This window comes from Panthera pardus, unplaced genomic scaffold (assembly GCF_024362965.1).
Source record: "Panthera pardus isolate Hobbes unplaced genomic scaffold, ASM2436296v1 HiC_scaffold_16, whole genome shotgun sequence".
Taxonomy (NCBI): Eukaryota; Metazoa; Chordata; class Mammalia; order Carnivora; family Felidae; genus Panthera; species Panthera pardus.
Genome location: NW_026526721.1, coordinates 132,346,604 through 132,366,962, shown reverse-complemented (window position 1 = coordinate 132,366,962; position 20,359 = coordinate 132,346,604). Strand labels below are relative to the sequence as shown.

The 20,359-nt window shown below is 49.3% G+C and overlaps 1 protein-coding gene across 2 annotated transcripts in view; it reads right to left on the bottom strand.

The window, feature by feature from the left end:
• GALNT15 (polypeptide N-acetylgalactosaminyltransferase 15) overlaps positions 1-18,368 on the bottom strand; it is a 46,339-nt gene extending 27,971 nt beyond the window's left edge. Inside the window, exon 1 of one of the 2 annotated variants that reach the window (XM_019435713.2) lies at positions 17,105-18,368. In XM_019435713.2, the coding sequence (XP_019291258.2) occupies positions 17,105-17,649 (545 nt within the window). In that variant the 5' untranslated portion in view covers positions 17,650-18,368. The remainder of the gene's footprint in view (positions 1-17,104) is intronic. The other variant, XM_019435723.2, reaches the window with a different exon arrangement.
• Positions 18,369-20,359: the final 1,991 nt, after the last annotated feature.

The following is a 20,359-nucleotide window of genomic DNA, read 5'->3' as shown; positions in this document are numbered from 1 at the left end:
CCCATTGGCTCACCATCCCTCTGCCTGGCACCATGCTAACCAAGGCTGAAACCCTCCGTGTGCAGGACACCTGCATGTGACTCGGGAAAAATCCTATCACAGGCGGTGAAGGGAATTGATAGTCAGGAAGAGCTTTAAGGTAACAGTAAAACAGAAATCCTAGATTTAAAAAAAAAAAAAATGAACATCTCATAAACTAGCTGTGCCAGTTACTTTATTAGTTTCTGTATGTATGCACTCTTTCTTTCCATAAAGGATTTGAAGTCACTCAAAAGGAATACGTACAATCAAATAATGGTAATATAAAAGTAAGGATGAAAATCAGGAGTAGGGAAATACAAGCAAGAGTAGAAAGTCAACATTTGGAGAAAGAACATAAATATATAGGCCATAAGGGCCTGGGTGTTTCCAGAAAGAATTTTAAATGTGAGCTTCCTAGTAACCAAAGGAAAACAGGAGGTTTATTCTGCAACGGAATTGACACTATCGGAGAGGTTACATCCCAGATTTTTTAAGGGAAAGTGATGTTCTTTCTAATACTTTTTTTAAAAATAACTTTTATTTTGAAATAGTTTAAGACTCAAGAAGTTGCAAAAATAGTACAGAGAGTTCCTGTGTTATCATCACCCGGCTTCCCCCAGTGATGATATGTTACGTAACCATCCACCATGAGCAAAATCAGGAATTTCACACGGTTCAGATACTATTAGCTCAAATACAGACCTTATCTGAACTTCACCAGTTGTTACATCCAGCACTAGTTTTTAAGAGAAATTCCTATGGACTTTAGAGAGAAGTCCCTAAATGGGTGACAGCGTCCTTAGCAGCATGCCTGTGACAAATGAAATAATGAGTTTTATACGCACTTTTACAGTCTGCTTTCAGGGCTGTTCAGATAACAGGTCCAAAGGGGAACCCATTCTCATAAGGTTTTTGGAAGATAAAGGGGTCCCCAGCGCATATTGTGGGCTATGCGGAGGTATTTTACCCCTTCATCTCCTCCCCCCATTCCCCCCTCCTTTCTCCCCAAACCCCGGTGGAATTTTTCTCCCCCACCCCACTGACTTTGAGAATTTCCACTCTGCCCTCAGAATTGCTCTAGACCTGTTCACAAACAGATTCAAAATTTCCTTTGTGTCCTCTCTATTTCCTTTGTGGTTGAGAGTGTAGGCAAATCCCGGAGTCCTAGGACGGGGGCATCTGGTGGCTGTGAAAAGAAATCATGCCTCCTTCGTGAATCCAGTAGGTACTGAAAACATCACTAGGGCAATGGCTTGAGGTCATGCTTGGGGACAGAGAGGCCTGCATATGGCATTCTTGAGGCTGCAGTTTTTTTGTTTGCTTGTTTTTAATGTTTATTTATTTTTGAGAGAGAGGCAGACAGAGCGAGAGCAGAGGAGGGGCATAGAGAGAGGGAGACCCAGAATCTGAAGCAGGCTCCAGGCTCCGAGCTGTCAGCACAGAGCCCAACGCAGGGCTCGAACTCACAAACCATAGGATCATGACCTGAGCTGAAGTCAGACACTTAACAGGACTGAGCCACCCAGGTGCCCCGGGGGCTGCAGTTTTACTGGGACTGAAGTCTGTCACCTTGGTGCAGAACACGGCCTTGTCTTTTCTCTCCCCAGTCCATAGAATGTGAGCACTGGAAACAGCAGTGTGTGGTGCGTGTGTCCTTGAAGAAAGGTGCTTAAGGAGCTTATACTTTAGGATCATATTTAGATTTGAATCTTCACCTTGCTGCTTCCTAACCCCTTGGGTAATATACCCGATATTTATAAGCCTTCATTTCCTCATCTGAACACTGGATGATATTTACCCCTTGGGTCTGTTGTGAGAATGTAAGCCTTTTTTTGAGCATGTCATAGGCTTAACCTCAGTTTTCTCATCTGTAAAATGGGGTTGTTGGGAGGGCCAAATGAGTTAATACATATAAAGTACTCATAGTAAGAGTTCAATAAATGTTCATTTTTATTATTTCTTACAAGCCTTCTGTGTGCCAAGATACTTCACTACCTGAATTTGTCTATAAAATGAGGATAACATGTAGATTTACTTTACGGGGCTATGTAAAGATTATATAAACAAAGATGTGTGTTGTGTGCTTTGTCCATACAAGCTTTCAATAAATGGAAGCTGTTGCCATTACTCAGGTTAGTGTTGTGTGCGGGCTGGTTTCCGGTGTTGCTTTCTATCATGGTAGAAGACTGGTCAGGTGTTCTAAAAATAAGGACTGCTGGTACTTGTAGGATTTTCCCACGTGCTATGTCATTTAATGCTCACTCCCATCGCGGGGCTTTTGCATTGCCCAACTCCAGTGGGTGCCACGCTCATAGAATGCCACATGATGGTGCCCCTCGGAGTTGTACAGCATGACGGTAGCATCCACCACAGAGGATTCCAGGCAAAGAAAGACATATGAGTGATTGGAGTTCATCCAGATCCCCTGCCGGACCCACTCTCTGTAGAACACCAGCCTACAATCGCCCAGGCAGCCATTGGGAACAAGGGCCTCCCAGCCCCTTTGTTCATCCAAGTGGCTTAGGTGGCTTCCATTTTGTTTTGTAAAAATACAGGATGAACTCTCCTCAAGAGAGTAAGGCTTGTGATAGCAAGCATCCACTCACTCCTTAACTGACGTGAGTGTGTGAGGCTTGGGAGATTCTGATGGAACAGTAAGGAATGGTCCGGATCATGGGGCCCTGATCACCTGTGTCTGGGAACCCTGGGCCCCTGATGTCACCACGGGGATACTAGGTCCCTAAGGAGAGAGAGGGCACAAGGAAGGAGGTGGGAAATGGGGAAAGGAAGGCAGTTGGCACTAAAAGCTTGCCGTCTGCTTCACAATATACCCATGCTTCCTCCCCACCTCCCACCAATCTTACAGAGCTTTGGAGGGTGGAGAGCGAGGGGTGTGGTAGGCCAGAACTAGGGAGAGAGCTTGAGCAGTGATTCAGAGAAGTTGCTGGAAGCCTCTAAAAAGCAAGCAAGCAAACAAAACAAACCCTCTAAAATCCAGCCAGCAAAGATTGTTAAAGGGGGGCCTTAAAGTTTATCTAGGCCACCACCTCCTTGCAAGTGCTCCTTGGTCGGGTACAGAGTGAGCACACACTCAAACGTCCGCAGAGACTGGCATACATCCAGAGGACAGCAACCTGGCCCCGTGGGGGCTGCAGTGAGCTGAAGATCACATGCCTCACCCGCCACCCCCCACCCGCCGCCCTCCCCAAGAGCAGCCAATGTTACTAGGAGGAAATTCAGTCCAGTGTTGCCGGATCTTTCTGATTTTCAGAAAGAGCCATAAACCTGAATTATTTATGGGAAATCTCTTGGTTTGATTAAAAAAAATTTTTTTTTGAGGGATACCTCCGTGGCTCAGTCAGTTGAGTGTCCGACTTCGGCTCAGGTCATGATCTTGCAGTCATGAGTTTGAGCCCCGCGTCTGGCTCTGTGCTGACAGTTCAGAGCCTGGAGCCTGTTTTGGATTCTGTGTCTCCCTCTCTCTCTGTCCTTCCCCTGCTTGTGCTGTCTCTGTCTCAAGTAAATAAATGTTAAAATTTTTTTTTTTTTAATTTTTGAGAGAAGGAGAGAGAGAGCAAGAGGAGGAGAGGGGAAGAGGGAGAGAGAAAGAACCCCAAGCAGGCTCCATGATCAACATGGAGCCCGACACAGAGCTCAATACCATGACACTGGGATCATGACCTGAGCTGAAATCAAGAGTTAGACACTCAACCGACTGAGCCACCCAGGTGCCCCAAATCTGTCAATTTTTAAATATTGGTCACTCTTCCAATATTAAAAAAAAAAGACTATGGCCTAGCTGGCTCAGTCAGTAGAGTATATGACTCTTGATCTCAGAGCTGTGGGTTCAAGCCCCATGTTGGGTATAGAGATTACTTACAAATAAAATCTTAAACAAAAACAACTGTGGCCAAACCACATGTCTGTGACAGGATACAACTTGCGAACTGTCATTTGGTGACATCTGAGTTACCCCTGACTCCTGTGACTCCTGTCCTTCATCCCAGGCAACAATTTGCCTTCGGTGCTTCTTTTCCCTCTAAGACCCTCGTGCTTGGAGCCAGCAAGCGCTATGATTAGAGCCCGAGCCGGGATACTGGTCTGGAGGGAAGAGTGTGAGACGAGGTGTCAGAGAGCATGTGCCGTGTGCACTGAAGAAGACCTATGTCATGCTCAGACTTCCGAATCCCCTGTGAGGAAGGGAAATAAGGGACTTTGAGCAGGTCTGTCTCTTCTCTGGGGCCCAGTTTCCATATCTGATGAGGGAGGAGTTCACTCACTGCACAGTGTCTAAAGACATTTCCAGCTTTGTCGTCTACACTCTGTTCTCTCATTGTCTACAATGGGGGACTGGGGAAATTAGGGTGGACCATGTGATATTGCAGTGTCTTATTAATATTCCTTATAGCCACCACTTAATGAGTCTTCTCTTCCTGTGTACCAGGTGCTGTGCTAAATACATGCGTTATCACATCTAATCCTCCCAAGTGCATTTTGAAATAGGTCTTTTCACGTGTGCAGAGATGGTCACCATAATTCTGTCCACCCTCACATGCATGTTCCTTTGAGACGTGACTGTGCCGCTTTTCTCACTGAGAAGTGCAACCTATTTCTCCACCCCCCGAACCTAGCTGGTCTTGTGATTTTTTCTGATGGATAGAATGTACTAGAAGTGATGTTCTCTCAAGATTAGGTTCCCAGGGGCCTTGCCGCTTCTGCTGGCTGCCATAAACTGCAATGCCAGGAAGGCTATCTACTCTAACAGAGGGTGAGAGGCCACTTGGAGAAAAGCTGAGGTTCCCCCGAAGACAACCAGCATCGGCTGCCAGGTACGTGAGTGAGGCCATCTTGGATCGCTCAGTCCCAGTTAGCCTCCAGAGGACAGCAACCACAGGAAGGACCCCAGGTGGGGCTGGCAGAAGAAATGCCCAGCTCAGTCCAGCCTAATTATAGAATCATGGGTAAATGGTTATCGTTTTAAGCTACTAGTGTTTTGAAGTAATGATTGCATTGAGACGTAATTGACACCTCATAAAATCCACCCTTAAAAAAGTATACAATTCAGTGGTTTCTAGTATCTTCACAAACCTGTTCATCTACTACTGCTATCTAATTTCAGAATATTTTCTTTTTAGATTTTTAAAAATATTTCTTTCTTATTTTTGAGAGAGAGAGAGAGGAAAAAAACATGAGCGGGGAGGGGCAGAAGGACAGGGGGGTGCAGAGGGTCTGAAACAGGCTCAGTGTTGACAGCAGAGAGCCAGATGCAGGGCTCAAACTCATGAACCGCGAGATCATGGCCCGAACCTAAGTTGGACGCTTAACCAACTGATCCACCCAGGTGCCCCCCCAGAATATTTTCATCACCCCAAAAGAAACCCATTACCCATTAGCAGTTACTCCCCATCCCTCTGTCATCCACGCCAGCCCCAGGCAAACACTAATGTACTTTCTGTCTCTATAGACTTCCCTACTCTGGACACTTTATACGTATGAATGGAATCACACAGTATGTGGCCTTTTGTGACTGGCTTCTTTCACTTAGCATAATGTTCTCAAGGTTCATCATGTTGTAGCATGTATTAGTACGTCACTCTTTTTTACTGCCAAATAATATTCGTTGTTTGAATACACCACGTTTTATTTATCTGTTTGTCAGCTGATGGGCATTTGTTTCCATTTTCGGTTGTTTTGAATAACGCTGCAATGAAAATTCATGCACAAGTTGTTATGAACTCATCAAACAAGTTTTTGGGAACATATGAACTATGTTTTCAGTTCTCTTGGTTGTATACCCAGGATTGGCATTTCAGAGTCATGTGGTAACCGTTAAGCGTTTTGAGGAGCTGCCAGACTATTTTCCAAAGCAGCTGCACCACTTTGCAACCCCACCAGCAATGTGTGAGGATTTCAACCTCTTCACATCCTTGTCAGCACTTGTCATTGTCTGTCTTTTTTATTTTAGCCATTCCAGTGGGGGGTGAAGTGGTATCTACTGTGGTTTTCATTTGTGTTTCCCTGCTAACTAATGGCTTGAACATCTTTTCATGTGTTTTTTGGCCATTTTCATGTATTCCTTGGAGTAATACCTATTCAAATCTTTGCCTATTTTTTAAATATAAATTTTTATTTATATTTGAGAGAGAGAGAGAGATAATTGACAGTGTGTGAGTGGGGAAGGGGCAGATATAGATGGAGACAGAATCTGAAGCAGGCTCCAGGCTCCCAGCTGTCAGCACAGAGCCCGATGTGGGTTCAAACTCACAAGTCGTGAGATCATGACCTGAGCCAAAGTCAGATGCTTAACTGACTGAGCCACCCAGGCTTCCGGAAATCTTTGCCTATTTCTAAATTAGGTGTCATTTTGCTGAGTTGTAAGGGTTCTTTATGTATTCTGAAACAAACCCCTTATTAGATTTGTAAATATTTTCTCCCGTTCTTGGGTTGTATTTTCGCTTTCTTGAAGCACAACACTTTTAATTTTCATGAAGTTCAGTTTATCTGTTTTTTTAAGCCACGGAATTTTGAGGTGGTGTGTGTGCAGCACTAGATAATGGGTTCATATTCCCATTTTAAAGATGAGGAAACTAGAGCCCAGAGAGCCTAAGTTACACAGCAGATAGCAGATGGCCAGCCTGACTCTACACCTAATGCTCTTAACCAGTATAGATATCGCTATTTTTGACGAAAGTGCTGACAGAATGTTCTGGATTCAGAGTCATGAGGCTTGGGTCCCACTGTCCGGATCAAAGTGACAATGATGGAGGGTTATCTGAAGAATACGCAATCCATTGATTCCTTCACATGTTCTGGGCTGTCTACACTGATTCGTTAAGGTCCTCAGAAAGCACTGTCTTGGCTGCCTTAGAAATGTGCTTATGTGGAGTCATGCTTGGCATCACTCTCTCAGCTTTCATCAGGTTTATGAAACCTGCTTTGCATTACAGAGGGAAACTGTTGAGGCTGTCGTGTCCTCTATCACTGACTATTCCCTCTACGCAGCTTTGAAGGCAAATTCCTTTCAGGCAGAAGTGTCGGGAAAAGGCACTTTTCTTCCTCTGAGGACTTGGTATGTTTTCTCCTCATGAGCAATAAGGATCATGATATATCTAAGGTGTTTCCTTTCTCAGTTTGGCTGCCAGGAAGCTCAGAGTAAGGAAATAGGATATTTAGTCACCGAGACGGTTCTACGGATTGTCTGTCTTCATTTTAATTTTCTCTTTGATCCTGACCTTCCATCGTCCAACTGGTGGTTTAACAGATATTTACTGACAAGCTTATATGCATGAGGACTAAAATAGATAAGATCGTTGAAGCAGAATTGTGATGGCCCAGCCATATCCCCTTTGGCCCTATCAATATAGTACAGAACAGCCTGCCTTCCAATCGTGTGAGGGCTTTCTCTGACTGCTGGAGATGCTCTCCTCAAGCAGGCCTGAAGAGCTGGAGAATTAACCTCCCACCCGCCCCTGACAGCTGTCCTCAGCCAGCGATGAGAAAGAGTTGGCATATTAATACCCAGCAACCCCTGACCCTAAGGAGGTCTAACACATGGAGCTGCGTGTGCCACAGCCTCTCCCAGATTCCCCCGCAGGCCGAGCTCTAGCTCTAGTTAACCACCAAGGTAACTGCCTTGAAAACACACCTTTCGTTGCTGTCCTATTTTCTGCTCCACATTGCCAGTCCCCTACCGGTGCTCCCTGACATCATCTGCAAAACAAATGCTTGTCTCAGGGTTTGCTTTGGAGGAACCCAAGCTAAGATAGTCTCTGGTGTCATGGAGCTTACATCCTATTAAGCGGATGACCAAATAATTATTTAACCACTGTAGCAAGTGCTCCAAGGAGATCCTCAGGGAGTGGGGCAGCAGTGAGATGACAGGCAAGACCTGAAGGGTGGGTAGGAGGCAGTTGAAGGAAGGTGTGTGGGTGGGGAACAGTGTTCCTGACAGGTGTCATAGCGTCTGCTAAGGCCTAGAGGTAAAAAGGAGCTTGGTGTATACCAGTAACTGAAGGAAGGTGTTCCAAAGTATATTTCCCCTTATCTTGATTAACATCATATTAATAGCGATTTTCTATTTTATGATGTATTTTTAAATCCTTTGAGGGATGAAGGTAGGTAGGTAAACAAACAAGTGAGCAAAAGGTAAATGGTCCATGCAAGTGGCCCCGGGCAAGTCACTTCACCTGCCCACGTCTCGCATCCTTTCTGTCGAGTGGGGATGCACATTCTTCCTGCTCTATCTGTGCCATGGCTCTGTTGGGGGGAATCAGTGGGGCGGCGCATAGAAACAGCTTTCGGACATTGCAGAGCAGTATCCAAATGTGACAGGTAGTTGTGAAAAGGAAGAAATGCACATTCTTCTTATTAGCTAATAGGGTTACGTTCTTTGTTCTTCAACCATATATCTGGTGGATATTTTACTATCTCAGTTCGTATACATGAAAAGCTCACCTGACCTCATGTGTCCATCTTCTGAGTGGCAGCAGTGGGGAAGGAAAGACCAAGGGCTTTGGAATCCAATCAACTCGGCTTTGAATCCTGGTTCTGCTATTTACATCCCCTAATTAGTCAACACAAGGATGCTGTTACTTTTCGATAGCCCAGGGGAACTTCTTGGATTAAAGGGATCGTCCTGGCTCTAGAGAGCTGCTGAATACAAGTTAGTTTCATATCTTCACACTCCAAGATCAGGGGAGTCCGGGTCTGGCTTTATACACAGATGCATGCCCTCTCTGCATGCAGCTCCAGGGTCCCCTGTGAACTCAGAAAATGCATTTGGATGATGATTCTGGAGAGGATGAGTCACAGCTTTGCGCCAGATGGCCTGGCTGTGGCACAAACACCGCCCCCACCCTTTCCTCACCTGGCCAGGGTAGAAAGCTTTCTGCTGGGTTTTCTGTCTTGGGGTTACTGACCTCCAGCTTCTACCAAATCAGCAGAAGTCCCCCACGCAGACGAGTTTCCATATCGCTGCCCTGAGCCCAGCGATGTAACAACCTGGTTGCTTATCTGTATCCCTCAACTCACCCCAAGCTCCTTGGGTTTGGGGCGGGGTCCTGCTCACCTTCTCACCTTTGATAGTTGCTAAATAATTATTTGTTCAGTGAATGAAGGTAGACACTGTTCTTGCTCACAAGGAGTATATAGACTGGTTGTCTATATAAATGGGAGGGTAATAACCGTAGACTCAGTTCTCCACAATCTGTGAAAATCCCAATGTTTAGTACATTTTGTCTGTAGTTAATGGGGCTCATCTTGGGAACACCAATTTCCAGGCCATGCCTGGAGACACAAGGGCTGGGACATGGCCTGGGGATGATCCTGTGAGGGATGGACAGTGTTCCTATGAATGAGAGGGAAGTATGTTCAGGCTGGAGCCTGTGGGTAAGGCTAATGCTGCCCGCCTATCATTCCCCAGAGTTAGAGAGAAGTCATACAAGGGGCACACAGTCTCTTTGTAGGGTCCTCAGAAGCCTCACAGCCTCCTTCTAGGGGCTCCAGGCATCCTTAGCTTTGCTCTGATTCTGGCTCCTCAGCCCTGGACTAAAAGTGGGCACTGACAGGTAGTCGCTGGTCTGAACACTGACCAGAGCCTATGAAGCATCCTGGCACAGTAGTTTCCCCTAACAGGCATAGCCTCCCCCAAATAATGGCCAAGTGAAACTTCCAGATCCTCTGTCTCAAGGAGTTTGATATTCAGACATACAGAGAGGATCAGCAGTTGGTAGCAGGTCATAGGACAGGCAGTAAGTCAAAGGTGAGGCAGCAGAAGCCAAGAGGTAGCCCAGTGCCTCTCACACGTTAACCTGTACCTGTACCACCGGGGCATCTCCATAAATGCAGATTTGGATCTAGGAGGTCTGGGTGGGGCCTGAGGTTCTGCATCTCAGGTGATCCCGATGCTGCTGGGCCTCCAGACCAGAGCTTGAGTAGAGGACAATGGTTGTTAGTGACGAGACACCAGCAAGTAAGTGGCCATGAGGGCGATATGAGCAGGCTCCAGGGACGCCAGCTGCTGGAGGACATCAGGAAGGCTGAGCCCTAGAAGTACCATGGCTCGTGAGTGTCTTTCCTGTCCTCCTCCTATACCCCCTGCAGTCCTCCCTGGACTGTCCATGTTCCTCACTTCCTGTGCAAACTACAGGAACCCCACCACCTGCAGTAACACCAGTGTTTCTGCTCCTTTTCACCTAAAAGGGCCTTGGCAGGAGTTCTCAGCCTGGCTGCACATTAGAATCACTTAGGAGAGTCCCCTCGAATTGTATCTAATTGGTTGGTCTGGGGTGGAGCCTGGGTGTGATGATTTATAAAATTCTGCAGCTGATTCCAATGTGCAGGCAGGGCTGTGAACCATTGGCCTCATCAGCATTTCTCAAGCTCTGACATGAATATAAATCAGCTAGAGATCTTGTTAAAAATAGAGATTTTCATCTAGTAGGTCTGAGTGGGGCTTGAAAGTCTGCATTTTTGATGCTGCAGGTCTGAGGGCCATACTTTCAGCGGAAATAGCAGTTTCCTTAAGAATTAAACAAGATAAGATGCAGGTTGACCACCTCTGATCTAATCCCCAAGCCTAACCCGAAGCACAAAGCAAGACTCTACTGCATTGGCTACCACGGGCACATTTGATCTCAAGGGGTTACATTTTTTTTTTTATGTTTATTTATTTTTGAGAGAGAGGGAGACAGAGTGTGAGCACGGGAGGGGCAGAGAGAGAGGGAGACACAGAATTCGAAGCAGGCTCCAGGTTCCCAAGCTGTCAGCACAGAGCCCGACCGGGGCTTGAACTCATGAATCTCAAACCGTGAGGCCATGACCTAAGCCGAAGTCGGACGCTCAACTGACTGAGCCACCCAGGCGCCCCGTGATCTCAAAGGGTTATACTCAGCCTTGTCTACACCACAGACACTGAGGATGGGTGGAGATCTGGGGACGCACGGCTCCCAGCCCTGGCTACACTGGGCTTGAGGGCTGAAAGCTTGGTACTTGTGAGTTCCCCTTGTGACCTGGCTGGCCGGGCACCAGAACAAGCACGCCTACTCACCACACTGGGTTGTCTTCCCTCCTTTCCTGAGTGGGAGGGTAGATAAGCTGAGTTCCAGCACCAGGTGTTTGCCCCAGGCTGCTCCTTCCTGCTCTCCCCTGCAAGCCCCCACCGCAGGGCCGCACCTACTCACTCCGATTTATTGGTGCCCTGCCAGCCGTCTTCTCTCACTTTTGTAGCCCAGGTGTCAGGGCCAACATAGGGGTGGGGAGACATGCTGGAGTGGCTCCCTGCCTGCCTGGAACTCGACTGACCTGACTGGAAGGTAGACTGCACCACCACCTTCTCCTTGACAATATAGAGCTGCTGCCAAAGCGGCCTCTGGGCGGGAGGGAGGGAACGAAGCGGAGGATACCCCTTCCTATGTCTTCCCACTGCCTGTGAAATGCCATTGCCCACCTGGTGCCCCACAGCGTTGCTTCTCAGCCCCGGCTGCGCATCAGAACTACCTGGGGAGGCCCAGGCCCCTCCCCAGACCAACTAAATAAGAATCCCTGGTAGTGGGACCCCAGTATGGGTCATTTGTAACACTTACCAGGGGCTTCCAGTGTGCCACCAAGTGAGTGATGATTTAGCAGCCCACGGGGTAGAAAATAACTCTGATCAGAGAAAGGACAATGACGTGATGTCCACAGCTGCCTGCTCTGGCTTTTCTCCATCTTTCAATTCACTCCTAGACCCTATACTCCAGAATATGATAAGGACAACTTCCGTTTGGATTTGAATTCCGGGGCGGGGGGGGGCGGGGAGATCATCAACACTTTATCTCATTTAACCTACAACCCCACGCAAGGGTGTTATTTTATCTACATTTTACAGTTGAGGAAACTGAGGCTTAGAGAGGCTGAGTGATTATACAAGGTCACACAGTAAGAGATGGGGCCGGGTTTCGGCCCCAGGTTTCCTGTTCTTTGGGCATGTGAGTTAGTCACAGTTGCCGGTATATAAACCAGGCTAACACGGGCCAAAATATGAACCCAAGTTATAAACTGATGCGAGTAGGTAGGTAGCACAGAGCCAGCAATAGCCGAGCTGACATTTATATTTAAGTACAAAACTCCAGGTCATGAAAGGGACTGTGTGGCTCACTACTTCTCTTTTCTATTTTCCAATCCCGCGACTCCCTTCTCTGTGGAATCTTCCAGAGCTCTACTACCTCTCTGCTCATTGTCTGTATCAGTGGTTCCCCAAACTAACATCAGCTTTTTAAAATTCAGATCACTGCATTCCAAATCAGAACTATGGGGAGTCTCTAGAAAAGTGGGCTGAAAATCTACATTTTTAACAAGCAATGTGGGGGAATCCACAAGTACATACTTGGCAAACCAGCGATAAAGCCCCTTGCTGCTCAAAAACGTGGCCTGTGGACCAACAACACCGGTACCAACTGGGAGCTTGATAGAAGTGTAGCATCTTGGGTGGAACCCCTAGCCTACTACATTAGACTGTGCATTTTAATGAGATTCCCCGGGGCAAGGGGTTTGCATACACTTGAAAGTCTGAGAAGCGTGGCTCTGTCCAACCTGTTAGATACAAAGAGTGCCCACACATCAGCAGCATGAACGTCTCCCAGGAAACTTGTCGAAACCAAATTCTTGGGCCCCACCCTTGACCCTTGAGTCAGGTACTGTAGGAGAGGAGGCCAGGAAGCTGCATTATAGCAAGCCCTCTCGGTGGTCCCATGTGAACTCAGGTTTGAGAGCCACTGCCTAGACCAGATTACAAGAGCGCTTTCTCCGTCAGGAGCCTCTTTGATGCGGACAGTCGTTGCCCTACGCTAGGCCCCAGGATGATCAAGGAGAGCTGGGCTCGGAAGAGCCTTGAAAGCTGTTGTGCCACAGGAGGCTGAAGGGCAAGGCCTGCTCCTCCCCGACCCCCTCTGTGAGAGCAGCTTTGAGGCGCCGAGTCAGTCCTAGTCTTCAGTCTGGGGCTCCCATGTGGGCCCCTCTCTTTACTTCCTCTATATATTCATTTGCTATTCCCGCGCCTGCCCCAGGACCCAGCCCTCCACACAACACAGCCACTCCCCGGAGCTTCCTCTGTTCTTGTAAAGAATGCATTGGTCAGCACGCATGGAGTTCACATTTCCCCAGTGATGTCGTGCTATGGACCCCTTTTCTGCGCCTTACTTGTGTCACTCAGCATGGTACTTGAAGGTCTCCCTCCACCGGGTATTGTGCACTGAGTCTGTTGCTTCTACGTCCCGCCGTGTCTCTGGGCTGTGCCCAGCTTCCCTGGTGCCCACTCATGACGTGTCCAGGTGGTTTCCAACTCTTCAGTGCCACCAAGGATGCTGTGACAGACATCCTCCTCCGTGTCTCCCTGAGGACCAGTGTGAGCTCTCCCTAATTTATAGGTGGAAAAACTTGAAATTCTTCTAGCTTAAGTGACTTGCTCAGAAAGTACAACGTGGTGGTTAAGAACATGGCTTTGCAGCCAGAGAAAGACAGATATCATATGATTTCACTCAGATGTGGAATTTGAGAAACTTAGCAGATGATCATAGAGGAAGGAAAGGAAAAATAAGATAAAAACAGAGAAGGAGGCAAGCCATAAGAGACTCCGAAATACAGAGAACAGGGCACCTGTGTGGCTCAGTCAGTTAAGCGTCCGACTTTGGCTCAGGTCATGATCTCATGGCTTGTGAGTTTGAGCCCCGCATAGGGCTCTGTGCTGACAGCTCGGAGCCCGGAGCCCGTTTCAGATTCTGTCTCCCTCTCTCTCTGACCACCCACCCCCATTCACACTTTGTCTCTCTCCCTCCCTCAAGTATAAATAAACATTAAAAAAATTTTAATACAAAGAACAGAGGGTTGACAGAGTGGGAGGGTGGGGAAAATGGGTGATGGGCATTAAGAAGGGCACTTGTAATGAGCACTGGGTGTTGTATGTAAATGATGAATCGTTGGATTCTACTCCTAAAGCCAAGGCCACACTGTATCACACTGTATGTTATCTAACTTAAGAATAACACAACAAAACAAACAAACAGAAAGAACATGACTTTGGTGTCAGACACACCTGGTCAGATAACCTGGCCCCAGTCCCTTCACCTTTCTGTTTCTCAGTTTACACATCTGTAAAATGGAAATATTAATGGTATCCAGCTTATGGGTTCATTAGGAAGATTAAGTGAATTAAAACCACTTAGCAGGGTTCCTAGCACATAGTAAGTGCTCAGATAAAAGTTCACCGTAATTTTACCTTTCTTTCCAGAGTTTGCCTTTTGACCTTTTACACTGACTTTTTTCTCTGTCTTGGTCCTACATTATTACTAACTTCCTGGCATGCCCCTTTTCAAAATGACCTCCAGCAGTGACCCCGGAGGTACTCAGAAAAAAGCCTGTGGCCTGGATGGGGGTGATGAGCAAAGGCCAAGGGCTGGTCTAGAGGTTTCGGTGCACGAAGGGCGCGCGGGACTAGCCCAAGTTGGGACAGGCTTGTGCAAAGCCCTGGGGTGGGTGGTGCTTGGCACACTCCAGCAGAAGGCAGAGGGACTGGGGTCTCCAGAGTTCTCCCAACCCTGGTGGGAAAGCAGAGCAGGACTCACACAGAGTAGGTGCTTAATATACGGCCGTTCTTTCATAAGCTGAATTTTGGCCTGGTTTTAAAGCGCTGACAGTAGGAGAGTCCTGTCACCCTGGAGGGACAGTGGGGGCTTGTTGCCTCAGTTTGCAGAGGATCCCTTGTATGTCCTGAGAGGGGCCAGAAGAGACACCCAGCACCTGAACTGCGGAGGGTAGAGGAGAGGCTGGGGGCCAAGGCCCAGACCGCACAGGCTGCAGGGAGCAGCTGCGACCAGCAGAGGGCGCCACACACCTCTAGACAGAGCCGATGGCTGTCGTTAGAACCGGGGCAAGGGGAGGGAAGTATGGGGCGGGGAGACCAACCGTCCAGGTTTGCCAGGGACCGGGAGGCGTCCCAGTCCGGGGAGACCGAGACAAACTGAGCCGAGGTGGTCACCCTGGCTTGAAGCAGTGACCACTGAAGTGGTGCGCACGCGATGTCAGTGCACGTCGCACACGTGACACAAAATGTGCCCACACTCACAGCGCAGGCGCGCAACACCTACCAGGCACTTCACACCAGAAGCATAACACACACAACACACTTGCACACACACACGTACAACTCGCCCAACGCCTCTCTAACCTACGTGCACCACACGCACACACAACGCCTGTGCGCTTCGCACTGCACGAATAGCACACACAGCACACCTACCCGTGTACAACTCTAACAAGGCGTTTATACCACACATGCGAGTCGCACACTCACACAGGCACATCAAACACACGTAGTCCGGGCACAACACAACATACATGCACACACGTCCCGCAAAAACGCATACACAGCAAAAGCCAAATCACAACACACGTGCGCGCGTCACACCAGGGCGAAACATACGCAATCACGCGTGTACCACACACGCCACTGCACCTATCAATGTGCACACGCGCATAAGGACACGGACACATCCACACACACGTGCACGTGTGATTACACGTGCACAACTCACACCGCAACGCACGCGGGTACTAGGCACGCGGGCACCACGTAATCCACTACGCGCACGTACTACACGCAGCACACGTACGTAGCATCCATTCGCCACACACGATACAGTGCGTGTACGACACACTCACGCGCAACTATATGCAACGTACCCACAGAACTTCATAGTCACAACGCACTTGCATAATGCAGAGACACACATACACGCCTCTGGGTGGCCAGAGACCCTCTTGCTTGAGGCAATGCTTCTTATCAGCAAAATGAAGATACTCATTTTTGTCTTAGGCCAAAGAGAAAGATGTATCCAAAGACTTTGAGAACAGTACGTTCACTCATTTGGCAATCACTCGCTTCCTGTGTGCGTGGCAGGGACCCCGGCATCGATCAAACCAATACGTCAGCGACCGTTTGGCTTTGACCCCGAGGGTGACTGCCAAGCGGCCAGACCGACAGGAACCCCACCAGGGATCAGAGGAGTACACTGTCTTGCTCTTGACCGCGGCTCTAGATGGATCCACTCACTCGGAAGGTCTGAACGTGGGTTTGCTTCGTGAGAAGCACTCTGGGCTCTAGGAAGAGCAGTGGCTTACAGGGAAGGGTTTTCCCAGAGCTAACCAGTCGCACCGGCCACGGATGCCCGACTGGGGCCCTCCTCTGCAGCCAGCCACAGTAAGGGAGGGGGAGGACAGGGGATGCACAAGGGGAGCTCAGCATCTCCTGGGTATAGCCTGGATGCACTCTCCAGCTTGGCTTCCGGGGGTGGGGCTACCCCGCCAGGTCAGGCTGCAGCACCACCGCATTCTAGCTCCTGCGCACTGGTACTGTCCCCTTAAGTCTAATGGGGTGGCAGTTCAGGCACACTGGAGCTTCTTCCTTCCTGGATTCAAATCCCTGCCTTGGCACCTGCTAGCTGTGTGATGGTGGGCAAGTTACTCAGCCTCTCTGTGCCTTGTTTTCATACCTGTAAAATAAGCCTGATGGTAATAATAGCACTCATCTTGTAAGGACTGATAGACGAACAGCTCTTAGATTAAAATCAGGCACATGGAAGGAGTCACGTAAATGTTAGCTGCGATTGTTACTTTGACCCGAAACGAAAGCAAACCCTAACAACAATCATAATATCAAAACGTCCTGGAGGCGGGGTGTTAGAACTGGAAGGTGGGTTGGAGAACATCTGCCCCAAGCTCCTGTGTGGTATATGGATAAAGCTGTTTGACCTGATAGTCCTGAGACAGAAGGACTAGAACCAGGATGGGGAAGGGAAGAACCAGTAAGAGCTCCCCCTTTTCCTCACCTGCAGGGCTGGTTAAATCAGAGTTTCTCACTCAGTGGGTCTGGGATGCGGTCTGAGACTCTGCGTTTCTAACAAGTCCCCAGGTTATGCTGCTGCGGCTGGTCCAGGGACCAAACCTTGGGAACTGCTGCCCTAAGGACAGCCGGTGGCAGAAAGTTGGCATTCCTGGGTCTGTTGATGATGCCTCAGTACCTGGGGGAAGGGGAAGCCAGGGCCTTACTTACAGTGGATGCCGTACCTCGGGCAGCGCCCTCTGCAGGGGGATGCGGGCACTGAGCGCCTCCTCCAGGCTGAGTGGGGTCAGCTCATCTTCAGATACCTCCCCATCTTCCTCCTCGGCCCCCCAGTCCCTCTCTGGGGCCTCCTCATCCTGCCTTCTGCTCGGCTGTCTGATGAGCCGGTAGCTGCCACCTTTCCTGCCCTGGGTCTTGTTCCTTCTGGCCCTGGGTGAGGCCACGGCCACCAGGAGCTGATCCTCCCGCAGTGAGATAAAGGGGGGCAGGCCCTCCAGGGGGCTGTACTCTTGGCCCTCATCCTCGGCCTCCAGCACCCATTCCTGGGATTCCCCGAAGTCCAGGCGATACCCAGCACCTGGGCTGTGTTGGGTGGCCAGGACTGTGACCGCGTGGTGCGGGGCGTGCGGGGGAGGGTGCAGCATGGCCACCATCAGCAGCACGCATCCCAGCATCAGTAAGAGCAGCAGGAATTGCAGTCTGCACGGCCCATGCCTGCATCGCTTCCTTAGGAGCATGTTGCTGGAACTTGCCATATGCAACAGGTCATATTCACGTTCGCGTCCTCCTCCTGCTCCAGGTTCCTTCGGGCTTGCAGGAGAACCTGGCTTCCTAGTTCCACCTGGAAGTTTTTTGCTGGTCACTTAACCTGCTCCTTTTTTTCCCATCTGACATTTGCCAACAGCATGTGTAAGACTGACTTCCACTTATAATCAGAAAGCCACGGGACCTCTCTGAGTGGATTTCTGTATTGCCTTCTGAGAGCCCATTCACAGGGACTTCAAATTGAATTGTTTGGCCCCTTTTACCCCCTTTTTCTCCTAAGGAAAAAAAAAATTATTCCATTCTGCTCAGGTGTTTAGTCCCACGTGTTTCGTCTCCCCCCTTGCATGAATGGTCAGGTTGCTAGGCGATGTCTGGAGAGGCAGCTGGTGGGTCCTCAGTCCAGCAGCGCTGACAGTGGTCCTCCTTTGGACGCTTCAAGTCAGGTCAGATCAACAGATGTGAAGCCGGCAGGCAGCGCCTGATTTCCTTTCACACATAGCTCTGCGCTCAGCTGAGAGCCCTCTCTGCCAGACGCAGCCCCAGCCAAGCCAAGCCTCGCTCCTGGTCCTAATGCCCTCACTGTTCCCGGGGCTTTGCACAATCCCGCAGCGCACAGCTCCAGGGCAAAATATAAACCGTCACTGCTAGGACCAAACCCAAACAGGAACATCCCAGAAGTTCAGATCTGAATCTCGTTCATAGTTCATAGGAAGACTTCTTTCCCCCACCCACAGGGGAAGGAAATAGTACTCCCTCCTGGTTTCAGAAAGCCTGTGCCTGTGGCATAGATGCAAACAGCTGTCTATTTGTACCCTCAGCCTCCCACAGGCGATGTGTGAAGTTAGGCTGGACTCTCCCTCCTTGCTGAGGACCACTGTCCTTGTCCCTCTGAAAATGACGGAAGCTGGGGGGGGAGGGGAGACGCTCCTGTATGACCCTCCTGCCACCAAAGCATCTGAAGGCACTGGCCACTAAGCAGGGGCATCCGGTGAGGAGTGTTCCTTCAGTTGTAAAACCTCCTTCATCCAACCAACAGATGTTGACGCGCACCTACTATGTGCCAAAACTATTCCGGGACTGGGAGTCCAGCAATGAATAAAGCACCAAAATTTGTGCCTCATGGAGTTTACCTTCTAGTGGGAGAGGCAGACAGAGAATTAATTCAGAAAGGCATTGGGTCAGGGGTGATACGGGTGAAGGAGAAAAGTAAAGCAGGGAAAGGGGCTGGAGAGCATGAGCTGGGGACTGACAGGGGACACTGAGTGGTGAGGGGAGGCTTCACAGAAGAGCTAGCATCTGTGTGAGAAGGAGGGGCAGGCAGTGATGTGAGGATGAGCATTTGGGGCAGGGGGCATAGCAAAAGTGAAGGTCCTGTGGCAAGCACGTGCCAGGCCTTTGGAGGAGCAGAGAGAACCAGTGTGGCAGGAGCAGAATGAGGAGGGCAGAGTGGGATGGAAAACAGGACGAAAGAGGAAGGGGGAGGCAGGAGATGAGGGGGGAATCCTACGGGACATCGGAGTGCATTGTAGGAATTTTGGCTTCTCTTCTTTCCTCTAAGATGTGAGCCCTTGGAGGGTTGTGAGCGGAGGACGGACACAATTGACTCAGATTTAAATGGGATCACTCTGGCTGCTGTGTTGGCATCAGACTGGGGGAGCAAAGGGCAGAAGCAGGGAGTCAAGTCAGGCTAACATTATTGCAGCGAGAAACGATGAGGGTGTGGACCAAAGTGGCATCAGTGGAGGAGGTGTGGAGTAGGCAACTACTGGACATATTTTTTTAATGTTTATTTATTTGTTTATTTTGAGAGAGAGAGAGGGAGGGAGAGTGGGAGAGGGGCAGAGAGAGGGGGAGAGAGGGGGGAGGGGCAGAGAGACAGAGAGAGAGAGAGAGAGAGTGGGAGAGGGGCAGAGAGAGAGAGACAGAGACAGAGAGAGAGAATCCCAAGCAGGCTGTGAACTGTCAGCACAGAGCCTGACCCAGGGCTTGATCCTGCAAATCAAGAGATCATGACGTGATTTGAAATCGAGTCAGATGCTCAACCAACTGGGCCACCCAGGTGCCCCGGCTTCTGGGTATATTTTCAGGAAGAACCTACAGCAGGTGCTGATGAACTGATACCCAGTGTCAGAGAAAGAAAGGAGTCAAGGATGATTTTCAAGCTTTCAAGTCTGGTAGTTGGAAGAGTAGAGTTGCCATCGGCCGAGATGTGGGAGACCAGGAGTTGGTAGAAGGGGATGAATGGCAGTGGCTCCTTGGGCCATGTGAAGTTTGAGATGTCTTCTAGACAGTCAAGGGGACATGGAGAGTAGGCAGTGGGACATGCGATAGCTGGAGGTGAAGGGAGAGGTCTGGCTTGCAGGTGGTAAAACTTCACAGGGATGATGTCTGAAGCCATGAGATCCAAGGTCACGGAGCGCGAGACGTAGATGGGAGACAGAATGGACGCCAGCATGCTCAGAGCTCCTGAGCTTCTGGCCCGAATAGCTGATCAAGGGTGACTAACTCCGCATTTCTTCTGATGACTGCAGAACGGCCCAGCCTTCCCAGTAATCAGGAGTGGAGTGGGGGGAGGAACGCCACTGGGGAATTCCTGAAATGAATTGCTCGTTGTTTCTGTTTTGGTTTTGATCTTGGAATGTGAGCTTAAACATCTCATGGAAAAAAAAATGCTTTTCCTTTTGATTCTGTTGCTTCTTC